Genomic DNA, 20544 nt, shown 5'->3' with positions numbered 1-20544 from the left:
TCAAAATTTCTATTTAAGGATTTTTTTTCTCTTCTCAATGAGTTATATGTTATTTAGTAATGTATTTAATTTCCAAATATTCAAAAATTTTCTGGGTGTATTACTGTTACCAATTCCCAATTTGATAATTCTATGATCACAGAAAATACTTTCTATGATTTTATACTTTCAGACTTTTATTCCAGTTTATCTTACTGAATACTCCAGGTACACTTTATTCCAGGTTCTATGGTTGTTGGATGTAGTGTTTTATAAATGTCAGTTGAGTCACATTGGATGACAATACTGTTCAAATCTTCCATATCCTTATTGATTTTTTTTAAAGAGAGAGTGGGAGAGAGAGAGAATGGGAGAGGGAGAAAGAGAGAGAGAGAGAGAGAGAGAGAGAGAGAGAGAGAGAGAATTTTTTAATATTTATTTTTTAGTTCTCGGCGGACACAACATCTTTGTTTGTATGTGGTGCTGAGGATCGAACCCGGGCCGCACGCATGCCAGGCGAGCGCGCTACCGCTTGAGTCACATCCCCAGCCCTCCTTATTGATTTTTAACCTACTTATTCTACCAGTGTTTTGAAAGTAGCATAGTCAAGTCTTGAACTATGACTTGTCAAATTTGCTTTATGTGTTTGGTTTTATTAATTCTGTACACATTTGGAATAACACATTGTGTTGTTTTTTTCTGGAATAAAATCGTCTCCTGTATGATTACACATGGCCCTTTTTGATATCTGGTAAAAGTCTTATCCTTGAATTGTCCTTTCTTCAATGTTGATATAAATAATGCACTTTCTTATGCTTAGTGTTTGTGTAATATATATTATTTCTTTATTTTTATCCAAACTTTTTATTTCCTATTAAAATCATGTAGTTAGGGTTTTACCATTTCATTGAGGAATATGGTAGACTGAACCCCCCCATCCCAGGATGTTCATTTTCAAATCCCCTGTGACCTATAAATAAGTATTGCATATGACAGGGAGGGACTTTGAAGGTGTGATTCAGTTGAGGATATGATCCTTTATTATCAAGATGGGGTCAGTTTATCTCAGGTCATTATAAGGGAAAGAGGGAGGCAAGAGAGTCAGAAAGTGTGATGTGATGAGTGTGGCTGAGGTCAAGGTGCTATAACGCTATTAGCAAGGGTGGCAGCCACCATTAGAAGCTGAAAAAAGTAAGGAACTGGATTCTCTGGAGGCCCTGTAAAGACAGAGCCCTGCTAACACTGTGATTTTAGTCAACTAATAGCATTGGAAACTTCTGATCTCTAGAGCCATAAGAGCATACATTTATGTTGTTTAAGTCATTATTATTATTATTATTTTGACAATTACATATAACAACAGTAGGAAGTTAATATGGAGCTTAAATTGGTTTATTTTAATGTGATTATTTATAGTATTTTAGATTTAAATATCTCATGTTGATTTTCTGTTTGTCCCACCAATTATTTTTCTTTTTTTATTTTTAATTTTTATTTACTTACTTATTTATTTTTTAGTCATACATGACAGTAGAATGCATTTTGATATATAATACATAAATGGAATGTACATACATCAGTCATATTGTCTATTCTGTTCTGCTGCACTTCCTATCCTTCCTATTTCTCTCCTCCTCTCCCATCCTTTCTCTCTATCCAATCTAATGTGACACACTTTTTTTCTTTTTCTCATTACAACATCATATATGTATTCTGTATAACAATGAGGTTCTCCTCCCATCTTCTGTGCAACTCCCCTTCTCCCTCTTTTTCCCTCCCACCTCTCTTCCCTATTTAGTAGTAGTCTTCTTCTCATGCTCTTCCTCCCTATCCCATTTTGAGTCACCGCCCTTATATCAGAGAAGACAAGTACTTGGCCCATTTGTTGATTGGGTTATTTGATTTTTTGTAGTTTAACTTTTTGAGTTCTTTGTATACTCTAAAGATTAGAGCTCTATCTGATGTTTGAGGGGTAAAAATATGTTCCCAGGATGTAGGCTCCCTATTCACCTCACATATTATTTCTCTTGCTGAGAAAAAACATTTTAGTTTGAATTCATCCCATTTGTTGATTCTTGATTTTAACTCTTGTGCTATAGGGTGTCTTATTAAGAAATTTGGGGCCTGCCCCCACATGATGAAGATTAGGACCAACTTTATCTTCTATTAGATGCAGAGTCTCTGGTCTGATTCCTAGTTTCTTGATCCATTTTGAGTTGACTTTTGTGCATGGTGATAGAAAGGAATTCAATTTCATTTTGTTGCATATGGATTTCCAGTTCTCCCAGCACCATTTGTTGAAGATGCTATCCTTTCTCCTTTGCATGGTTTTAGCACCTTTGTCTAATATAAGGTAGTTTTAATTTTGTGGCTTTGTCTCTGTGTCCTCTATTTTGTACCATTGGTCTGCCAGCCTGTTTTGGTGCCAGTACCATGCTGTTTATGTTACTATTGCTCTATACTGTAGTTTAAAATCTGGAATCACAATACCACCAATTTCACTCTTCCTGCTTAGAATTACTTTAGCTATTCTGGGTCCCTTGTTTTTCCAGATGAATTTCATGATTGCTTTTTCTATTTCTGCAAGGAATGTCATTGGGATTTTGATGGGAATTGCATTGAATCTGTAAAGTGCTTTTGGTAGTATGGCCATCTTAATAATATTAATTCAACCAATCCATGAGCAAGGTAAATCCTTCCATCTTCTAAGTTCTTCTTCTATTTCTTTCTTCATGGTTCTGTAGTTTTCATTGTATAACTCTTTCACCTCTTTTGTTAAGTTGATTCCCAGGTATTTTTTTTGAGGATATTGTGAATGGAGTAGTTGTCCTCATTTCAATTTCAGAGAATTTGTCACTGATACACAGGAATGCTTTTGATTTATTGGTATTGATTTTATATCCTGCCACTTTGCTGAATTCATTTACTAGTTCTAGAAGTTTCTTGGCTGAACTTTTTGGGTCTGCTAGGTATAGCATCATTTCATAGGCAAATAGTGCTAATTTAAGTTCTTCTTTTCCTATATTTATGCCTTTAATTTCTTTCATCTGTCTAATTGCTCTGGATAGTGTTTCAAGAACTATGTTGAATAGAAGTGGTGAGAGAGGGCATCCCTGTCTTGTTCCAGATTTTAAAGGGAATGCCTTCAATTTTTCTCCATTTAGAATGATGCTGGCCTGAGGCTTGGCATATATAGCTTTTATCATTTTGAGGTAATTTCCTGTTATCCCTAATTATTCTAGAGTTTTGAACATAAAGGGATGCTGTATTTTGTTGAATGCTTTTTCAGCATCTATTGAGATGATCATATGGTTCTTTTCTTTAAGTCAATTGATGTGGTGATTTACATTTATTGATTTCCATATATTGAACCAGGCTTGCATCCCAGGGATGAGTCCAACTTGGTCATGTTGCACGATCTTTTTGATATGTTTTTGTGTCTGATTTGCCAGAATTTTATTGAGGATTTTTGCATCTAAATTCATTAGGGATATTGGTCTGTAGTTTTCTTTCTTTGAGGTGTCTTTATCTGGTTTGGGAATCAGGGTGATATTGGCCTCATAGAATGAATTTGGAAGTTCTCCCTCTTTTTCTATCTACTGAAATAGATTGTAGAGTTATTGGTATTAATTCTTCTTTAAAGTTCTTGTAAAAGTCTTCTGTATATCCGTCCAGTCCTGGGCTTTTCTTGGTTGCTAGTCTTTTGATGACTTCTTCTATTTCCTCACTTGATATTGGTCTGTTTAGGTTGTTTATACCATCCTGACTTAATCTGGGAAGCTCATATATCTTAAGGAATTTATCAATGCCTTCACTATCTTCTATTTTATTAGAGTATAGGGTTTCAAAATAATTTATAATTGTCTTCTGTATTTCTGAATTGTCTGTTGTGATGTTGCCTTTTTCATTTCGTAAGCTAGTAATTTGGGTTCCCTCTCTTCTTCTCTTTGTTAGTGAGGCTAATGGTCTATCAATCTTATTTATTTTTTCAAAGAACCAACTTTTGGTTTTGTCAATTTTTTCGATTGTTTCTTTTGTTTCGATTTCATTGATTTCAGCTCTGATTTTAATTATTTCTTGCGTTCTAGTGTATTTGCTGCTGATTTGTTCTTCTTTTTCTAAGGCTTCAAGGTATAGGTCATTTATTTGCTGGCTTTTCCTTCTTTTAAGGAATGAACTCCATGAAATGAATTTTCCTCTTAGTACTGCTTCCATAGTGTCCCAGAGATTTCAATATGTTGTATCTGAGTTTTCATTTACCTCTATGAATTTTTTAATTTCCTCTTTGAAGTCTTCTGTAACCCTTTGTTCATTCAGTAGCATATTGTTTAATCTCCATGTGATGTAGGATTTTTTCTTTCTTATTTTATTATTGATTTCCAATTTCATTCCACTATGATCAGATAAAATGCATGGTAGTATCTCAACTCCTTTGTAATTGCTAAAATTTGCCCTGTGATATAATATGTGGTCTATTTTTGAGAAGGATCCATGTGCTGCTGAGAAGTAAGTGTATCTGCTTGATATTGGGTGGTATATTCTGTATAAATCAATTAAGTCTAAATTATTAATTGTATTATTGAGCTCTATGGTTTTTTTATTCAACTTTTGTTTGGAAGATCTGGCCAGTGGTGAGAGAGGTGTGTTAAAATCTCCCATGATTATTGTGTTGCAGTCTATTTGACTCTTGAACTTGAGAAGAGTTTGTTTGATGAACGTAGCTGCACCATTGTTTGGGGGCATATATATTAATGATCATCAAGTCTTGTTGTTGTATGATTCCCTTGAGCAGCATGTAGTGTCCTTATTTATCCCTTTTGATTAACTTTGGCTTGAAGTCTATTTTATTTGATACAAGTATGGATACCCCTGCTTGCTTCCTGGGTCCATATGAGTGATATAATTTTTCCCAAACTTTGACCTTCAGTCTGTGTATGTCTTTTCCTATCAGATGAGTCTCCTGTAGGCAGCGTATTGTTGGATCTTTTTTTTAATCCATTCTACTAGCCTATGTCTTTTGATTAGTTCATTTAAGCCATTAACATTTAGGGTTACTATTGAGATATGGTTTGTACTTCCAGCCATATTTGATTATGTATGTTACTTAACATGATTTGTTTTTCCTCTATGATTAGTTTTTCCTTTACTGTACTACCTCCCCCTGTTGATTTTCATTGTTATTTTTCATTTCCTCTACCTGTAATGTTTTGCCAAGGATGTTTTGAAGAGCTGGTTTTCTAGCTACAAACTCTTTTAACTTTTGTTTATGGTGGAATATTTTTATTTCATCTTCAATCCTGAAGCTTAATTTCTCTGGATACATGATTCTTGGTTGGAGCACTTTTTCTTTCAGTATTTGAAATATGTTGTTCCAGGATCTTCTAGCTTTCAGAGTCTGTGTTGAAAGATCAGCAGTTATCCTGATTGGTTTACCCCTAAATGTAATCTACTCCTTCTCTCTTGTGGCTTTTAAGATTCTCTCCTCATTCTGTATGTTGGGCATCTTCATTATTATATGTCTTGGTGTGGATCTCTTATGATTTTGTACATTCAGTGTCCTGTAGGCTTCTAGTATTTGGATTTCTTTTTCATTCTTTAAGTCTGGGAAGTTTCTAGTATTATTTCATTGAATAGATTGTTCATTACCTTGGTTTGAACCTCTATAGCCTCTTGTATCCCAATAACTCTTAAGTTTGGTTTCTTGATGTTATCCCATAATTCTCGGATGTTCTGCTCATGATTTCTTAACATTCTCGCTGAACTGTCTATGTTCTTTTCATGTTGAAAAACTTTGTCTTCGTTGTCTGAAGTTCTATCTTCTAAGTGTTACTTCTAAGTATTACTCTGCTGGTAATACTCTCATTTGAGTTTTTAATTTGGTTTATTGTTTCCTGCATTTCCAGGAGTTCTGTTTGTTTGTTTTTAATATCCTCTATCTCCCTATAGAGTTGATCTTTTGCTTCTTTTATTTGTTTATGCAATTCATTGTCAAAGTGGCTTTCCTTGTCTGAATTTGCTGTATAATGTCTTCCTTGAGACTCCAGATCATCTGAAGCATGTATATCCTGAACTCTTTATCTGACATTCCATCAGCTGCAGATATTACCTCATCTAATGTTGAATTGACCCGTATTGTTTGTGGTCCTTTCTTTCCTTGTCTTTTCATACTGTTCATGTTTCTTTCTAGCTTTGTGAAACTGTTGTGTTAATGGTTTTCCCCTTATATATTTATATTGTTCTTGTATAGCTCCAAAATCCCTCTTTTGCAGAGAAAGACAATGTTAACAGTTCCCAATATCAACAGTACATCATCTAAGCACAAGTTTTCATTATTAATACATTTATTGTTAGATTCTAAGTCTATAGATATTGGTTTTAATTATTATTTAAGAATATAGTCATTAGTTTCATAAAAGGCATACCATATCTGGTGGCATATAGAAAACTTAATTTCAGATGAAGGATGTTATACTTAGAGGGAAAGGAGTGAGGGTATAAGGTTAAACTGACTTAGCACTTTGAAGAACTCTAACCACTAGACTGGTAATTTATGGAAGAATGTATAGACTCAACCTCCTATCTGTATTTAGATAGTTACACTATGTATAGATAGCAAAAGTTAGGAGGTTGAAAGTGGGATAGAGGGAATATGAATGAAGAAAAGAAAAAAAGTAACAAGGAAGAAAAGAGAAATAAGAGAGAAGGAAAAGGAAAGTAAGATAGAAATAAAGAAAAAAAAATGGGGGAAGGTGGGGTATATGCAATTCCTCTATATTATATTACTTTGGTAATTCAGTTGTTTATGCACAGTTCTTGGTTTCACATACGCTGAAGTTGTGAAAGAGAGAGAGAATAAAAGAGAGAGAAAAAAAGTCTCTCAGAACACTGTTTTCCTTGTTTCCAGTCAGTGGCATTGTCTATTCCTAGATTGAGCCTCTGTGTTCGGGGTGGTGGGTATAGCCAGTGTGAAAGGACATGAGCTTCCACCTGTATCTTCCCTACTCTACTCTCTGAGGTGGAAACCAGGTGCCTGTACAGTTGTTGTTTTGCATTGATAGCTACAATCCCCAAAAGCTTGTGGGAAATATTTTAAGTTATTGAAGCTAAGTGTGAGGGAGTTGGAAACCGGGTACCTGGATCAGCCACAGAACCGTGCTGGTAGCCACACCCCCCTTAGATGTGTTTTAAGGGTTGATGGGCTTCCTCTGGACTAGCACATGGGGCGGGGCTTGGCGCAGGGCTTCCTCCTCCGGTCTGGGCTTGGCACCAGACTTCCTTCTCCCGTCTCCAATTATTTTTTCTCTTTGCTTATTATTGGCTGCTTTGGAGAAGACAGAGGAGATGAATTGATATATTTAGAATTCCATGATCTCCTCTATTAGCTTTCCATTTTTGCTTTTTTGTTAATTGTTTAGGATTGCAGAAGAAATGGCATTTTTTAAGGTTTATGAATGTCTGGGTTCAAAAATATGTCATTCAGGAATTATTAAGAACACTACAAAAAATCTTGCTTGGAGTTATTCTGAGCTTCTCAGATCTGTGATTGATTGGCTTTAAGTAATTTTAAAGAATCCTTTTGTTTCTTCTCATACCAGAATCCCAGTTAAACGAACACTTTGGACATCTGAGATTAAACTATACATTCATGCCCTGTTCCATTTTATTTTTCATCTTTTTTTTCTCTTTATGTTTTGATTTACATAATGACTGTTTCCATGTTGGTTGATTCTCTTCTCTTCTTTCTATGTCTAGTATGTTAATAACCATGATTTCATATCATCCCATTAATGTGTGGAATGAAAAACTCTAAAAAATGCCCTTCAGAAAGGAAATGAACATACTGACAAAAATAGCCAGTATCTACTTTTTCAGAACTCTGAAAATTAACCAAAGGCTTGCAGCAATCCTGGAGCATTTAGAAAATTCAAAGACCCTCAGAAATGCATCAAGGCATTTTTATTTATCCTCCCTTTCCTACAACTCTACAATCATCTCAAAAACTGGCATCCCATATGTAGGTTCCAGCCTGAAGCCTGCCAGCCACTGGAGGGGGAAGAAAGGGCTCGGAGCTCTTCCACGGCTCCCAGGCCCCAATTCCCAGGGAATTGCCATCATTGTTCCTGGTGACTGACTGTCACACTCCACTCACAAGATTGTTATTTGACTGGACTCAGCAGTTGCTCATTGCAAAACCCCATTATAATGGTGGCATTTCTCAAAAACAACCACAGGCAATTGTTGAATGCTATGGCTACCTGAGGTGGATAGCAGATGAAGTGAACTATAGGATAACAGAAAACTTGGGAAGAAAAGGTAAGGGGTTGCTATGGCAGGGCACTTCTCTAATACCAGCAACTTGGAAGCCTGAGGAAGGAGAATCACAAGTTCAAGGCCAGCCTCAGCAATTTAACAAGGCCCTGAGCAAGTTAGTTATATTTCTATGTTTGCTATTTTAATTGGTATTACATTTTTTTTTGCATTTTAAGAGAATTTTATTTGAGTGGTTCTTACAAAGATTGTTGAAATATGAAAGTCATTTGTTTGATAGAAATATCAAGCTGTCTTGTCAAACACACTGAAATAACCCCAAAATATATTTCAGAGCTCACAGAGCTTAAAAAGAGCAAAGATTATATGTAAACAGACAAAACCTATTTCTGCATTTCCTATTTCTTGCTGAGACTTATTTGCCTTAACAGACTCTTGACTAAACATATTCAGGAAATGCAGTGATCATTTTGTTTGGAATCTTAAGACACACCAAAACACATCTTTCTTTACAAAGAAACTTTTACAGATACATTAATTGAAAAGATACCATCAAGAAATATATTTTGAAATCTCCCTTTCTTGCCAAATGATCAAAATGCAAGATGAGATGCTAGCCAAACAGCCCTTTGCCTGGCTTGAATCCCCATACACTAAATGTGTATTCCAGAAACCTCTGATAAACCATGAGTAAAATATCAACATTAGTGAAGTGTGAAATGTAACCTGGGTAAGAAGTTAGGCTTCTGAAACATTAAAAACATCATTACATACATGTCTGCTTTTGTACAGAAAGCACACACTTGTTCCCCTAGAGCTATTCCTATAGATCCTTAATGTAATTTTCTACATGAACATTTTAAAAGGCAGAACGAGAACAGCTTTGTATACAGTGGGATTTGCTAGTTAGGGAGAATGAGCACATTGCATTCCTGTTAACATTTTTATTTTTTCAAGGTAACAGGAATTGTATACAAATGACAGTAGACCCTTGCCTCTTTATTTTTATCTAAATAAAAGATAACTCAAGATGAATTCTCAAGAAAAAAAAAAAGCTATGTACATAAGGGACTATATCTTCCTTCATCATGTACTTGGAACCAGTAGTTGTGTTGCTGTCATAGAATCAGGGAAGAGATTGTGGTAAGTTGGAAAAGGTATATAGGCTGCTGTTATCATTTTCCAGAAAACCACCTGCCATGCAATGCATTGACAGCAGCAATAGCTGCAGCAATTGAGGGGCACTTCACATACACATTGCCTTGAGGAGAATTCTTGTCAATATAAATATGAATGACTCCACAATGTTTATTACATTCTTTAATCACATCATCCTTAATCTCTGTATCCAATCCAACTTGTTCTTCTGTATGAGGGTTAAACATGTTAGAGAGTTGGAAACACTGTATTGCAAGTGGCTGAACAGAGGCAGCTGCAGCTAAAGCTGAAACTTCAGTCTGTTGGGAAAGTCATGTTTGCAAATCTGCCACAGCACCAAATGCCAAAGAGCCACTCATTTGTAAAGCCTGTTGGGCTGCTGGTGGAATCTGCAAATCTGTACTCTCAGCAAGTCTTGCCATTAATTGGAGATGACCAGTTGTTCCCAAGTCAATTCCAGTCCTTTCCAGTTCGTCATTATCCAAAAAAAACAAACTAGCACTAGAAGCATCAGTACATTCAGTAACATGACCAACTTTCATTGGCCTCCCTGCTAGTTCAAATCCATTAAGTTGTTCCAAAGCCTTTTTGGCACATTCTGAGTCAGAAAATGTAATAAATCCATAACCCTTAGAGCGACCTGTTTCACTATCCATCATTAGCTGGATACTTTCAATTCTTCCAAATGGCTCAAAGATTCCCCGAAGCATATCCTCAGTTATGTTAAAGTGTAATGAGCCCACATAAAGTCTCATAGGTCCTGCACTTCCCTTTTGTAAATTGTTTGCCATTGCTGCAGCTCTGATTTTTTTTTTTTTTTTTTTTTTTTTTTTTTGCCTGTGATGCCTGTACTATGGTGGGCACTCCTAAAACTCGCTGGCCAGTTAATCCTATTGCTAGAGGCACTGAGCTAACATCGACAAACTCCACATAGGTAATCCCTTTGGAACGTCTTGAATTTCTATCAGAAATCATCCTCACATCTCAAACCTTTCCTACTGTGGAGAAAAACTCTTCCAAATCGCTTGGTCGAATTCTTGCTGCCAACTTCATGCAGAAAACTGTCCTGGCATCTCTTTCCTCAGTTGTTAGATTATCAAGAGGTTCCCTCACAGGATTTTTTATCTTTTCTGAATGGACTTTTGCTTCAGAAACGTCTTCTGCTTAATTTGATGCTATGACGCAACCCAATCTTTCCTCGGATGGCATTGTTAAATTTTGGTCCGGAGTAGGGACTTCTGTAGCAGCTTCGGAATCTTCGATCTCAACTTCTTGAGCAGCTACCTCTCCTCTCCTTTCTCTGCTTCTACGTTGCTTCAGTTCCTGGCTTTTGTTCTTTTTCCTTTCTCTATCTCTACTTCGCTTTCGTTCCTTACTTTTGCTTCGCTTTCCTTCATGACTGCAACTTCTGCTCTTGCTTTTTTTTTTTCTCTCTTTTTGCTACGTTCTTCATGGCCGTTAGCACTGCTCAACTTGTTCTCATCCTTATGATTGACAGTTCACACTGGAATCGAAGTGTAATTCATGGGAGTGGAGGTGAGATAACGTTAGGCTAGTCTTCTTGTAAGGAGCCTCAAGCATTTCTATATTTGCTATTTTAATTGGCATTACATTTGAACTCTTAAAATTGAAATATAATCAAGTATTACTTAATATTCATTAAAAGTAAATTATTTGGGGGGGCTGGGGTTGTGGCTCAGTGGTAGAACACTTGCCTAGCATGTGTGAGACCCTGAGTTCGATTGACAGCATCACAGGAAAATAAAGGAATAAATAAAATATTAAAAATAGTTTTAGAAAAAAGTAAAATTTTTTTAAGAAAACAATGAATATTGTATTTATTGAAATATATTGACTATTATTAATATAATTATGTAGCTTGCATTCTTTTAGAGCCTGTAAGTATAAGACCTTAATTTATTCCTAACTTCATTTCCCTTCTCTTTCATTTGATTTTTATATTGTTTTTTTTTATATCTTTGTAATTTTTTCTCACTGCCCACACAATATTTTCTGTTTGCATCATTATTAATTCCAAATGCCTTTGTAAGGCTGTGTTGTTCTCCCTGTTCTTGTTGATTCCAAATTGCTATCTTTTTTTAAAAAAAAAAGTACACTTGATATCCCTTCTGGATATTACAGAAGTCTGAAAAGTTTTATGGCATTCCTGAATAGGTGAATTTATTATTTCTTTAAGAATATCAAGAAAAGGTGGACTTTGGGTTGGCCTGATCTCTGAAATAAATCAACCAAGAAGTCAACCTTCAATTTGCCCAGATATATGAATACATTATTCACAACTCAACTGTCCAAGGCAAGGATCTTCTATAAAGTAAGGTTTATTCATAAGGGTATAATATCGTTGTCTATCAATACCCTACTAAGAACTGCAAAGGTGTGTTTGTGCTTCTAGTATAATTTTTTTCCCTTGCTGATGGCATTTTCAATGAACATAATTCTTCTAAGTGACTGGAATCTGGGAAATCCTACCTCCATCTGGGAGCACATTTATCATGTACCGCTTTGACATCCATTCTGTAAGTTTTACAGCCTACATCATTAAGTATGTTTATATCAGTTGGTGTGTAACCCCTCTTTTTAAACTCTTATTAAATACTTAATTTCTTTTAAAGACTTCCAGTGTGTGTGATGCTTGCTTGAATATCCAAAAACAGAAACAATAATATGAATTCACTACAGATCTAATTTTCTCTTAGTCAACCAAGTCTAAGGGTCATTCTTTATAATGGTAGGTTCATTATATTAAAAAAATTGCATCTGTTATTTTATTCAGGTGACAGTGGACAAGTTCATAAACTTCTTAACATCTTAACTTTCTCATCAATACGAAGATACCAATATTTGATGTGCAGACTGAGATCAGATCTACAACATGATAAATGTCCAACATATGTCATTACAGTTCTTATTAATAGTTAGTGAAGGCTACTAATCCTAGGGATTATACTTGAGAGGTCAATATCTTCTTATCAATTCACATAAATACCAACTCTCTGTATCATTTCAGAAGTATCTAAATGTTTGCCAAATAGAAATTTCTATCTCAATGGAGTTTAAAATTCTTTATTGAAAGTGTGACAGACATTTCTGGTAGCTCACATAGACTAGTAAATATTGCATTTGAAAACAATGAGATGCTTTTTCAATGCAAGAAATAAAAGACTTGACTGAAACAAATTTGTTGCCTGAGAGATGGAATGAAAAGGAGTCTGAAGGCAGGAGCTAATAGGAGGGTTAAACGGAGGCAGTATATGCAAGATGGGAGGTGTCATGGATTATTTTTGTCTAGTTCATAATTCTGTCAATTAAGCTCCAGCTCTGCTTCTTTAAAAAAGAAAGGCATTATTTAAATCCCAATGCTGTTGTAAGTGCAGCCAAAACATTGTGACTACAATTATCTGACTAGGAACACTGTCTTGCCCACATTTAAGATTTTCGCTAATGCCAAAGCATAGAACTCATTGGAAACAAGCAATGGGATCAATCACTGGGATTCAGAAGTTCAAAAGGATTCTAGAGCAGCTTAGCACTGAAATAGGTGGATGATCAGTGCTAGGATTGAAGGAGGGAATTAGAAAAGTTTCAAGGGGAGAACATTTGCAATAAATAAATAAATAGCAAGTAGTTTGTGGTAGCGGAATTAATCATAATGGCAGCTGTATACTCCATATTTGGGCAGTTTGCCCTAACAATATGTGATCTCTGATTTATGATTTCAATAAATTCTGCATTTTTAAAAGAGACGTTCTATTACCAAGAGAGGGATGTATGTCTGCTTTCACCACTGATCCTAATTTTTTTTAAATGCTATTTTTTATTATGGTCATCTTTCCCTCAATTCCATTAATTGTTTTTTTTAATTTTAATACTGATGTTTTTATGATTAGTTTTATTAACAGTACAACATTTTCATGCATTATGAAATTTCACAATATTTGATTCAGTTGAAATCAACAAATATTCAAACTCACATGAGAAAGAATGAAATGAGATTACCTTTTCAAATAAACAGTTAAGTTCTAAGAATAAAAGTTAATATTGGGATTTAAAAACATAAATTTCCAATGCTACTGTCAATTCAATCATAGGTGTACTGCTCAGGCCACAGGACTGCCCATTAGTCGTTCTTGTCGGAGAGCAATTAATCTCTTGAACCACTTTTCCTCAGCTTCTGCTTTCTCTATAAATAAATTTGGATGAGCTAGAGAGTTGTCGTCTTGGTACTTGATAGCAGTGGGGATGGCAGGATCCACTTCCCATTCAGCACTGGGTGGGTCAGCAACTACTGATGCTGGGCCTGCCATTGAAGTCGCATGTGTCACTTCACTAGGTTCCACCACCTGCTAGAGTGGATTCTTCTGGGAAGGAAGGAATTCCATCTGCTGAACTCCGGTGACATCACCTCTCTACTATGGCGGGCCCCAGGCTCCTTGCTGGAGTTCCGAAGGGAGGGGTGGGACTGGTCCATCGCTGGTTGGCCTCAGCTCCTGGCTCGCTATTTCATGAAGGCTTGGCTAAAGACCTCTTCCTGCCAAGTTCCATCTCAGAGGCTAGCGGGGACCCAGTCACGTTGGCTGCGGGCGGGTGGGCGGGAGCCGTGGCGCAGACGGACTGCGGCTGGCGGATCTGGACCTTCGCCTCTCGTTCGTCTGGGGCAAACTGTCACTTCAAAAAATCCTAGTAGTTCCCGGCTGGTCTCTCTTCAGTGGAATTTTGCTAGGAGATTCTCCGTTGGTGGAATCTAAGCGTTATCTATGCGTCTTTATGACCCCATCACTGAGGGGGTATTGAAAGTGCTGCCTCTCCGCCCGCCGCCATGTTGGATCTCCTCAGGGGATGCCATTTCTTAGGAGGCACAGTTCAAGACCTGAGAGTGAGATGGAACCAGGCATGGGAGGAGGGAGTGCTTCGGCCAAAGGAAATAATGAGTGCCCTGTGAGAAGGAGACCGAAAGGAGTCTTGAGGGCAGTACACAGTGGGAAAAGAGACAGTGAACACTGTAGTCAGGATGAGGAATATGCCACCACTCCACAGGCTGTTGCTTCCAGGGCCACAGCAGGAAACTGGTTCTAGGCGGAGAGCTGGGCTTTCCTTCTGGTTTCTTCCCTCAGGGTCGCCAGGTTGTGCAGCCTGCCATGTGATGCCCAGGCACTGAGCTTCATGCATCGGCTCAAACTGCCACTAGTGGTGGGAAGGCACGCTTGACAGCAGTTGTTCTGTGGCAGTCAGGGACAGAAGTCAACTCCTGATGCGAAGATCCCCATAAAGTATTTTACTCAGTTAAAAACAGGGCATTTACTTTTATGATAGTGGAAGCTGGGCCATGTTCACGGGAGAGATTAACGCTCTAGAAAACAAAAGGACCCTGACAGCAGATCTCTGGGCAGTCATCAAGGTGTCCAAGAACGCTTACTTTTCAAATCTGGAGGTGTTTATGAATACTACATCAAACAATGAATGATACTATGTTTATCACAATGTTACTTACAGATATTTAAGGACATGTTTATTAAATCTGACTTAGTTAAAAGTACACTGAATGGGTTGGGGATATAGCTCAATCAGTGGAGTGCTTGCCTTGCATGCACAGGCCCTGGGTTCAATCCCTAGCACCACAAAAAAAAAAAAAGTACACTTAAGCTGGGACAGTGGTGTACTCCTGTAATCCCAAGGGCTTAGGAGGCTGAAGCAGGAGGATAGTGAGTTCAAAGCTAGCCTCAGCAATTTAGCGAGGCCCTAAGCCACTGAAAGTAACTCTGTCTAAATAAAATTTTAAAAGGAGTTAAGGATGTGGCTCAGTGGTTAAGAACCCCTGCATTCAATCCCTGTTGGGGGTGGGGAGCACAGGGTGGGGGCGGGGGGGTGGTTAGAACCAGCCTAGGTGTCCATCAACAGATGAATGGATAAAGAAAAAATGTATAGTTGCACAATGGAATTTTACACAGCCACAAAGAAGAAGAAAATTATGTCATTTTCAGGAAAACAGATGAACCTAGAGATCATAATTTTGAACAAAATAAATCAATCAGAAAAGTTGTATGTTTTCTCTCATATGTGAAAGTTAGAAGGAAAAAAAGTGGGGGAGGGAGGAAGACCATGAAATCAGGAGACCAATAATTCTATCTGTAGGACAGAATTCAGGCTTTGGGGAGGGGAGATACTGGGGAGTAAAATTGGATCAATGAATATGACATGCAGGAATGAATATGCCACAATGAAACCCACCATTCTGCAAAGTAAATATGCACCAATAAAAAAAATAGAGACAAGCTGGGCACAGTGGAGCATGTCTATAATCACAGTGACTCTGCAGGCTGAGGCAGGAGGATCTAAAGTTGAAAACTAGCCTTAGAAACTTAGTGAGCCCTGAGAAATTTGGACTGCATCTCAAAATAAAAAATAAAAAGGGCTGGGGATGAGGCTTAGTATTTAAGTGTCCTGGATTCAATCCCAGCACAAAAAGCAACAAGAAAAAAGACAACTTCAGAGAAACATGGAAAATATAGATGCCATCAGCACCCCAACACTCACATGATATTACCAGAGAACTGCAGAGAAGGCACAAGGAAAAAAATTCAAAGAAATAATAACTGCAACTTTACAGAATTTATTGAAGAATAAATTCAGGTATGTTATAGTGCAAATTTATAATTAATTCTAGGTATGTCAACAAATTCAAATTAGGGTAACCACAAAGAGACCCACCGACATGTTATAGTAAAAATACTGGAAGTTGAAGACAAAAAGAAAATCTTGAGAGCAGCAGGAGGAAAGTGCCACTTACAAGGGATCCCCACAACATAAGGCAGACTTCTCAACTGAATTAGTGGGTACCGAAGTAATCAGACAGTGTGTCCAAAGTACCCAGCCAGGAGTGATGACCAACAGTTCTGTATCTAACATCACTACTATTCAACAGCAGAAGTAGAAAATAAAGGCATTCTCAGAATAAAATTGAGAGCCTTCCAGCAGACCCAACATACAAAAAATATAAAGGAATTTCTTTAGGCTGAAAGCAAGTGACCACAGGTGACCATCTGAGTCCACATGAGAGCAAAAACATACAAAGCTATACTATAGGGGACTCATGCAATGAGCAGATTTTAGGCCCCAGAGCAAGTATGCAGGAGAGGTGACCGTGAAGTGACAGTGTGTCCACTTTCTACTACTGTGTGCATACCACAGCATCATGTATATCTGAAACATTCACAGTAAGGTTCTTTAGAAGTCTTGGTTTGGCAGCTCTTACAGTTTGGAATAAACACCTGCACTCCCAGCTCCAGGTTTCAAACATTTTTATTCTTCCAAACACTGCGACCAGAAGTTCATGGCCTTAATGATATCTTGACCCTCATATCACTGGGGATATCTAACCACAAAGCCCAGAGTTGTGCTTGGGGAAGGAAGTGTGGCAACCCAGCAAGGTGGGAGGTCAGCACTTAGCCGTCTGTGTGGTCTGCGAGCTACAGAGTCTCCATGTAACATGGCTCAGCAATGCTCCCACCGCTGAGCTATTAGCTTCCATGCTGAACAGCCTAGATAAGAGGTGGAGTGCTGCTATTCTAGATGCCAAATCCATGGAGCCCTGCTCTTCAAATGGAGAGACAACAGCCTATCATATGTCAGGTTCATCTCATTCTGTGTTTGCCTGTGGGGTACATCAGCAATTATCTCTGAGAAGTACATATAAACATACAAAGTGAAGCTCTCAAAGACTAGAATCAGAACGTGGACATTATTATTTAACAACATGCAGTTTAAAAATGTGGGGATAATCATGAATAGCCTTTTTATTTAAGTGAAGAAAAATGTAGAAGAAAATTTTGCCTTGATTATAAAACCTCAAAATGGGTCACAGGGAACTTCTGGATTGGGGTGACACTGCCACCTGGTGGTTCAGTTTGAAAAATTCGGCTTTACAAGGTACTTCAAGCCGAGGACAGAAGCCCACAGCGCCTCTGCTCTTGAGCCCCCTCTAGCGCACAGATGGGCTATCTGCCAGAGATAGGACCTGAGGCTTGAGTAACTGACACCAAACAGCAGTTTGGAAACAAGCTGTATCCTGGCTCCTAAAGTTAAGGATACATCAGGAACTATCAGATCCCCTATCTACTCAGGCCAAAGAAATGCTTTCAGAAAGTTAAACTAGTTAGATAAACATGTCACAGGAGACACAGTGTCTGGAATGCTTTTGGTATCAGCTCCCTAGCTTGATTAGTGGAATTTGCCCAGCTTTAGAATGACTGTGCCAGCTGAGGGGCAGCCAGCACAGAGCAGCCTTCTTCAGAGACACGGACCCCACACCTATGAATGAACTGTCCACAAGAGGAATGAGTGGACAGCAGTCCTCAAAGTTATCTTGCCATGCACTAGGGACAGCCTGACATGTTCCTCATGATCTGCATCCATCCTTGAGGTCCTCACTTATCTTTGCTAATCATCTCCTGATACACAATTCACCTTCTTGGGCACCTTGAATCCTTGGTAAACACTGCAGACATGAACATTTCAGCTCTTTTTTAGATGCTACTGTTTGCCTATCACTGGTCTTCTGGTCATTTGGAAGTGTGGGCACTCAGCCGGATGGCTGAGACTCCAGACTGTACCTCCACCAAGGCAAATGCCATTCTGAGGCTTTCTGGTATGTTCTCCTGTTGACACCACTTCTTACCTTTCAATGCACACTTTCCTGAAGGAGAGGCACTGAATTAAAAATAAGTTTAAAGTGAAATATTATTGGGTAAAATAGAAAAAAGTCATTTAGAAGAAAAGACAGTATATTAAATATAGAGGAGTAAACATTTCCATGAAGAGAAAATGCTACCTGATTAGAACAGAGTCCAGTATGAACTGAGAAGTCAAGGGAGTTTCAGAAAACAGATACCAGAAGAGCAAATTTAAAAATAAATAAATAAAAATAATTCTATTAGGACAGATGAAGGTTCTTACAATATGCAAAAGTAAGGTGTTAAGTAAGATGGGTGATTGTAGTATGAGTGTCCATTTCACAGTTGCAGGTTTAGGAGCTGCAACAGTTAATCACCAGAAGCCAAAGATGATTCACCCCTCGACAGCATGGGGACTGTGGCTCTGCAGCACCTGGCCCTGCGGGGGCACACATGCCCACCTCACATCTTCTGGAGGGATGACTTCAAGAGTGTGTGGAAATAAAAACTTCCACCTCACCTGTGATGGCAAAGGTGCCCACCAGGTCAGGAAGAATGAGATGGTAGGGCCTGACAGCCTGCAGACCAGCACAGAAGCAGAGGCACCTTGCACTTTGGGTGGAATTTGAGTTGGCACAATGGTTTTGGCAGATAACTTTGAAAACATATTAAACAATATAACCTTAATAAATAACTTCATCTTGAAAAATGTATTTTGAGGGGATAATAATGGATATTTGCACACATGTATGTCATCTCTCTCTAAACATCACTAGTTAATTTCTAATATCAGAGGAAAAAAAATGAATTATTACATTCATCATCAAGGTATTATATAGCTGTTAGTACATTTGCACACATGCACTATTTTAGAATAGGGGGTAGCCATATCTTCTTTATATTAACATTATTAAATAGTATTTGTGTTTTCCAGAATCTTTTTCTAGTAAAGGATTGTAAATTTCTAAAACCATCCTTACTAATGAGAGAATGAATATATGGAAAACTCAACAGAAGCAAAATGTAGTTTAAAAGTCCTTTAACTGGAGCTGAGTGAAGTACCTCAGGACAAAAAACAGATACGTGCTACTGTTGGGGTAATAGTTTTATGATTTAAAGTCCTTCCCTAACTTTTTCTGGGAATGTCAATTTAAAAAAAAGATGTATACATTTGAAAAGAAAACTGCTATGTTCATGAAATGCATATGACTGTTTCAGAACCATCTTCTAACATGTTTGTCTTCTTTGGTAAATTTAAAATACACATCAGATCCATTTGTGCTCTCTACTTCTGCATGGGCTAATCTTGCCCTGAATTCAGTGATTTACTCTGGCCCTCCTTAACCTGCCATAAGCAGCACTCACAGCCAAGACTGAGGCCCTCCTGGGCTGGAGTCAGGCCAACACAATGCTTGTGTGGGCTTACCTTTCTGATTTCCTTACTTGATCTGAATGTCTGCTGGATGAAAGAATCACTTTCGATGGCTTCAATTTCTTTCACTCCTTTTACTTGTTCTCCCAAGGTGGCTTGGTCTCCCTCCTTTCTTCTCTTTGCTTCTTCCTTGTTTCTTTCTTTGGCTTTCAGTGCTTCATCAACTTTTGCAGCAGCTTCAAGAACAAGCTGTAGTAGTCTGGCTTTGGCCTGCTCAGCTGGTGACCACGTTTGCTGCTGTGTGGCTCTTTGTCCTTGCCCTTATCCTTCTCCTTCTCCCGCTTCTCTTTTTCTCTGCCTTTCCGTCTCTCTCGATCCCTGGAACAGCTGCGGGTTCTTCTGTGACTGGACCTCTCACTGCTACGACTGTGGGAACGTGGCTGAGGTCTTGACCTGGACCTTCTTGTTCTGCTTTTTGATCTAGATCTCTGGATTCTGTAAGATTTCCCTCGACCCCTTGAACGACTTCTACTTCGTTTTCTTCTATAGCCGTAAGAAGAGCTACTGCTTGACCGATGTCTGCGTCTTCTATCATAAGAATGTGAACGTGGCTGAAGGTCTCTCGACCATGATCTTGACTTTGATCTTGATTTCCTTCCTCCTTTCTTTCTGCTATAAGTTCTACTGTCTGACGAACTGCTTGAAGATGAACGTCTACGGTGTTTCTTTTTTCTCTTGCTTCTGCTCTCCTCTTCAGTATCTGAAGACAGGCGTCCCATTTCTATAAGCTGGGTCGGGGCTTGGGGCTCGCCCCTGCCGTGCCGAGTCGGCCCAGAAACCTCCTCAGACCTCGCGCCGCTGGAGGCCTCGGAACTCCTCCATTAATTGTTCATGCACATAAATGATGACCTTAAAACTGAAAAGGCATCTCAGTAAAATATTTCATGTCTTCTACAATCAAATGGAGAGACCTGAGGGACAAGTTCAACAAATAAAAAGCAGGTACTTCCAAATAAGTTGCCAAATAGTTTAAAAGAATTTTCATCTCACAGAATTTCAATATGTGCTATCATACAGAGC

At 38.1% G+C, this 20544-nt stretch overlaps 1 protein-coding gene and 1 pseudogene across 1 annotated transcript; both read right to left on the bottom strand.

Annotated features, from left to right (window-relative positions):
* Window positions 1–9646: 9646 nt before the first annotated feature.
* Window positions 9647–10458, bottom strand: LOC143388824 (RNA-binding protein 39 pseudogene; annotated as a pseudogene).
* A 3045-nt stretch (window positions 10459–13503) lies between these two features.
* Window positions 13504–20334, bottom strand: LOC143388823 (serine/Arginine-related protein 53-like). The gene is given in 3 exon segments (XM_076842324.1): window positions 13504–13766; window positions 19519–19748; window positions 19751–20334. Coding segments are annotated over 3 exon segments (966 nt in total). The 5' UTR covers window positions 20244–20334; the 3' UTR covers window positions 13504–13523.
* Between the last annotated feature and the right edge of the window lie 210 nt (window positions 20335–20544).

Source organism: Callospermophilus lateralis, unplaced genomic scaffold (assembly GCF_048772815.1).
Source record: "Callospermophilus lateralis isolate mCalLat2 unplaced genomic scaffold, mCalLat2.hap1 Scaffold_45, whole genome shotgun sequence".
Taxonomy (NCBI): domain Eukaryota; kingdom Metazoa; phylum Chordata; class Mammalia; order Rodentia; family Sciuridae; genus Callospermophilus; species Callospermophilus lateralis.
This window is presented reverse-complemented; position numbering and strand designations above follow the sequence as displayed.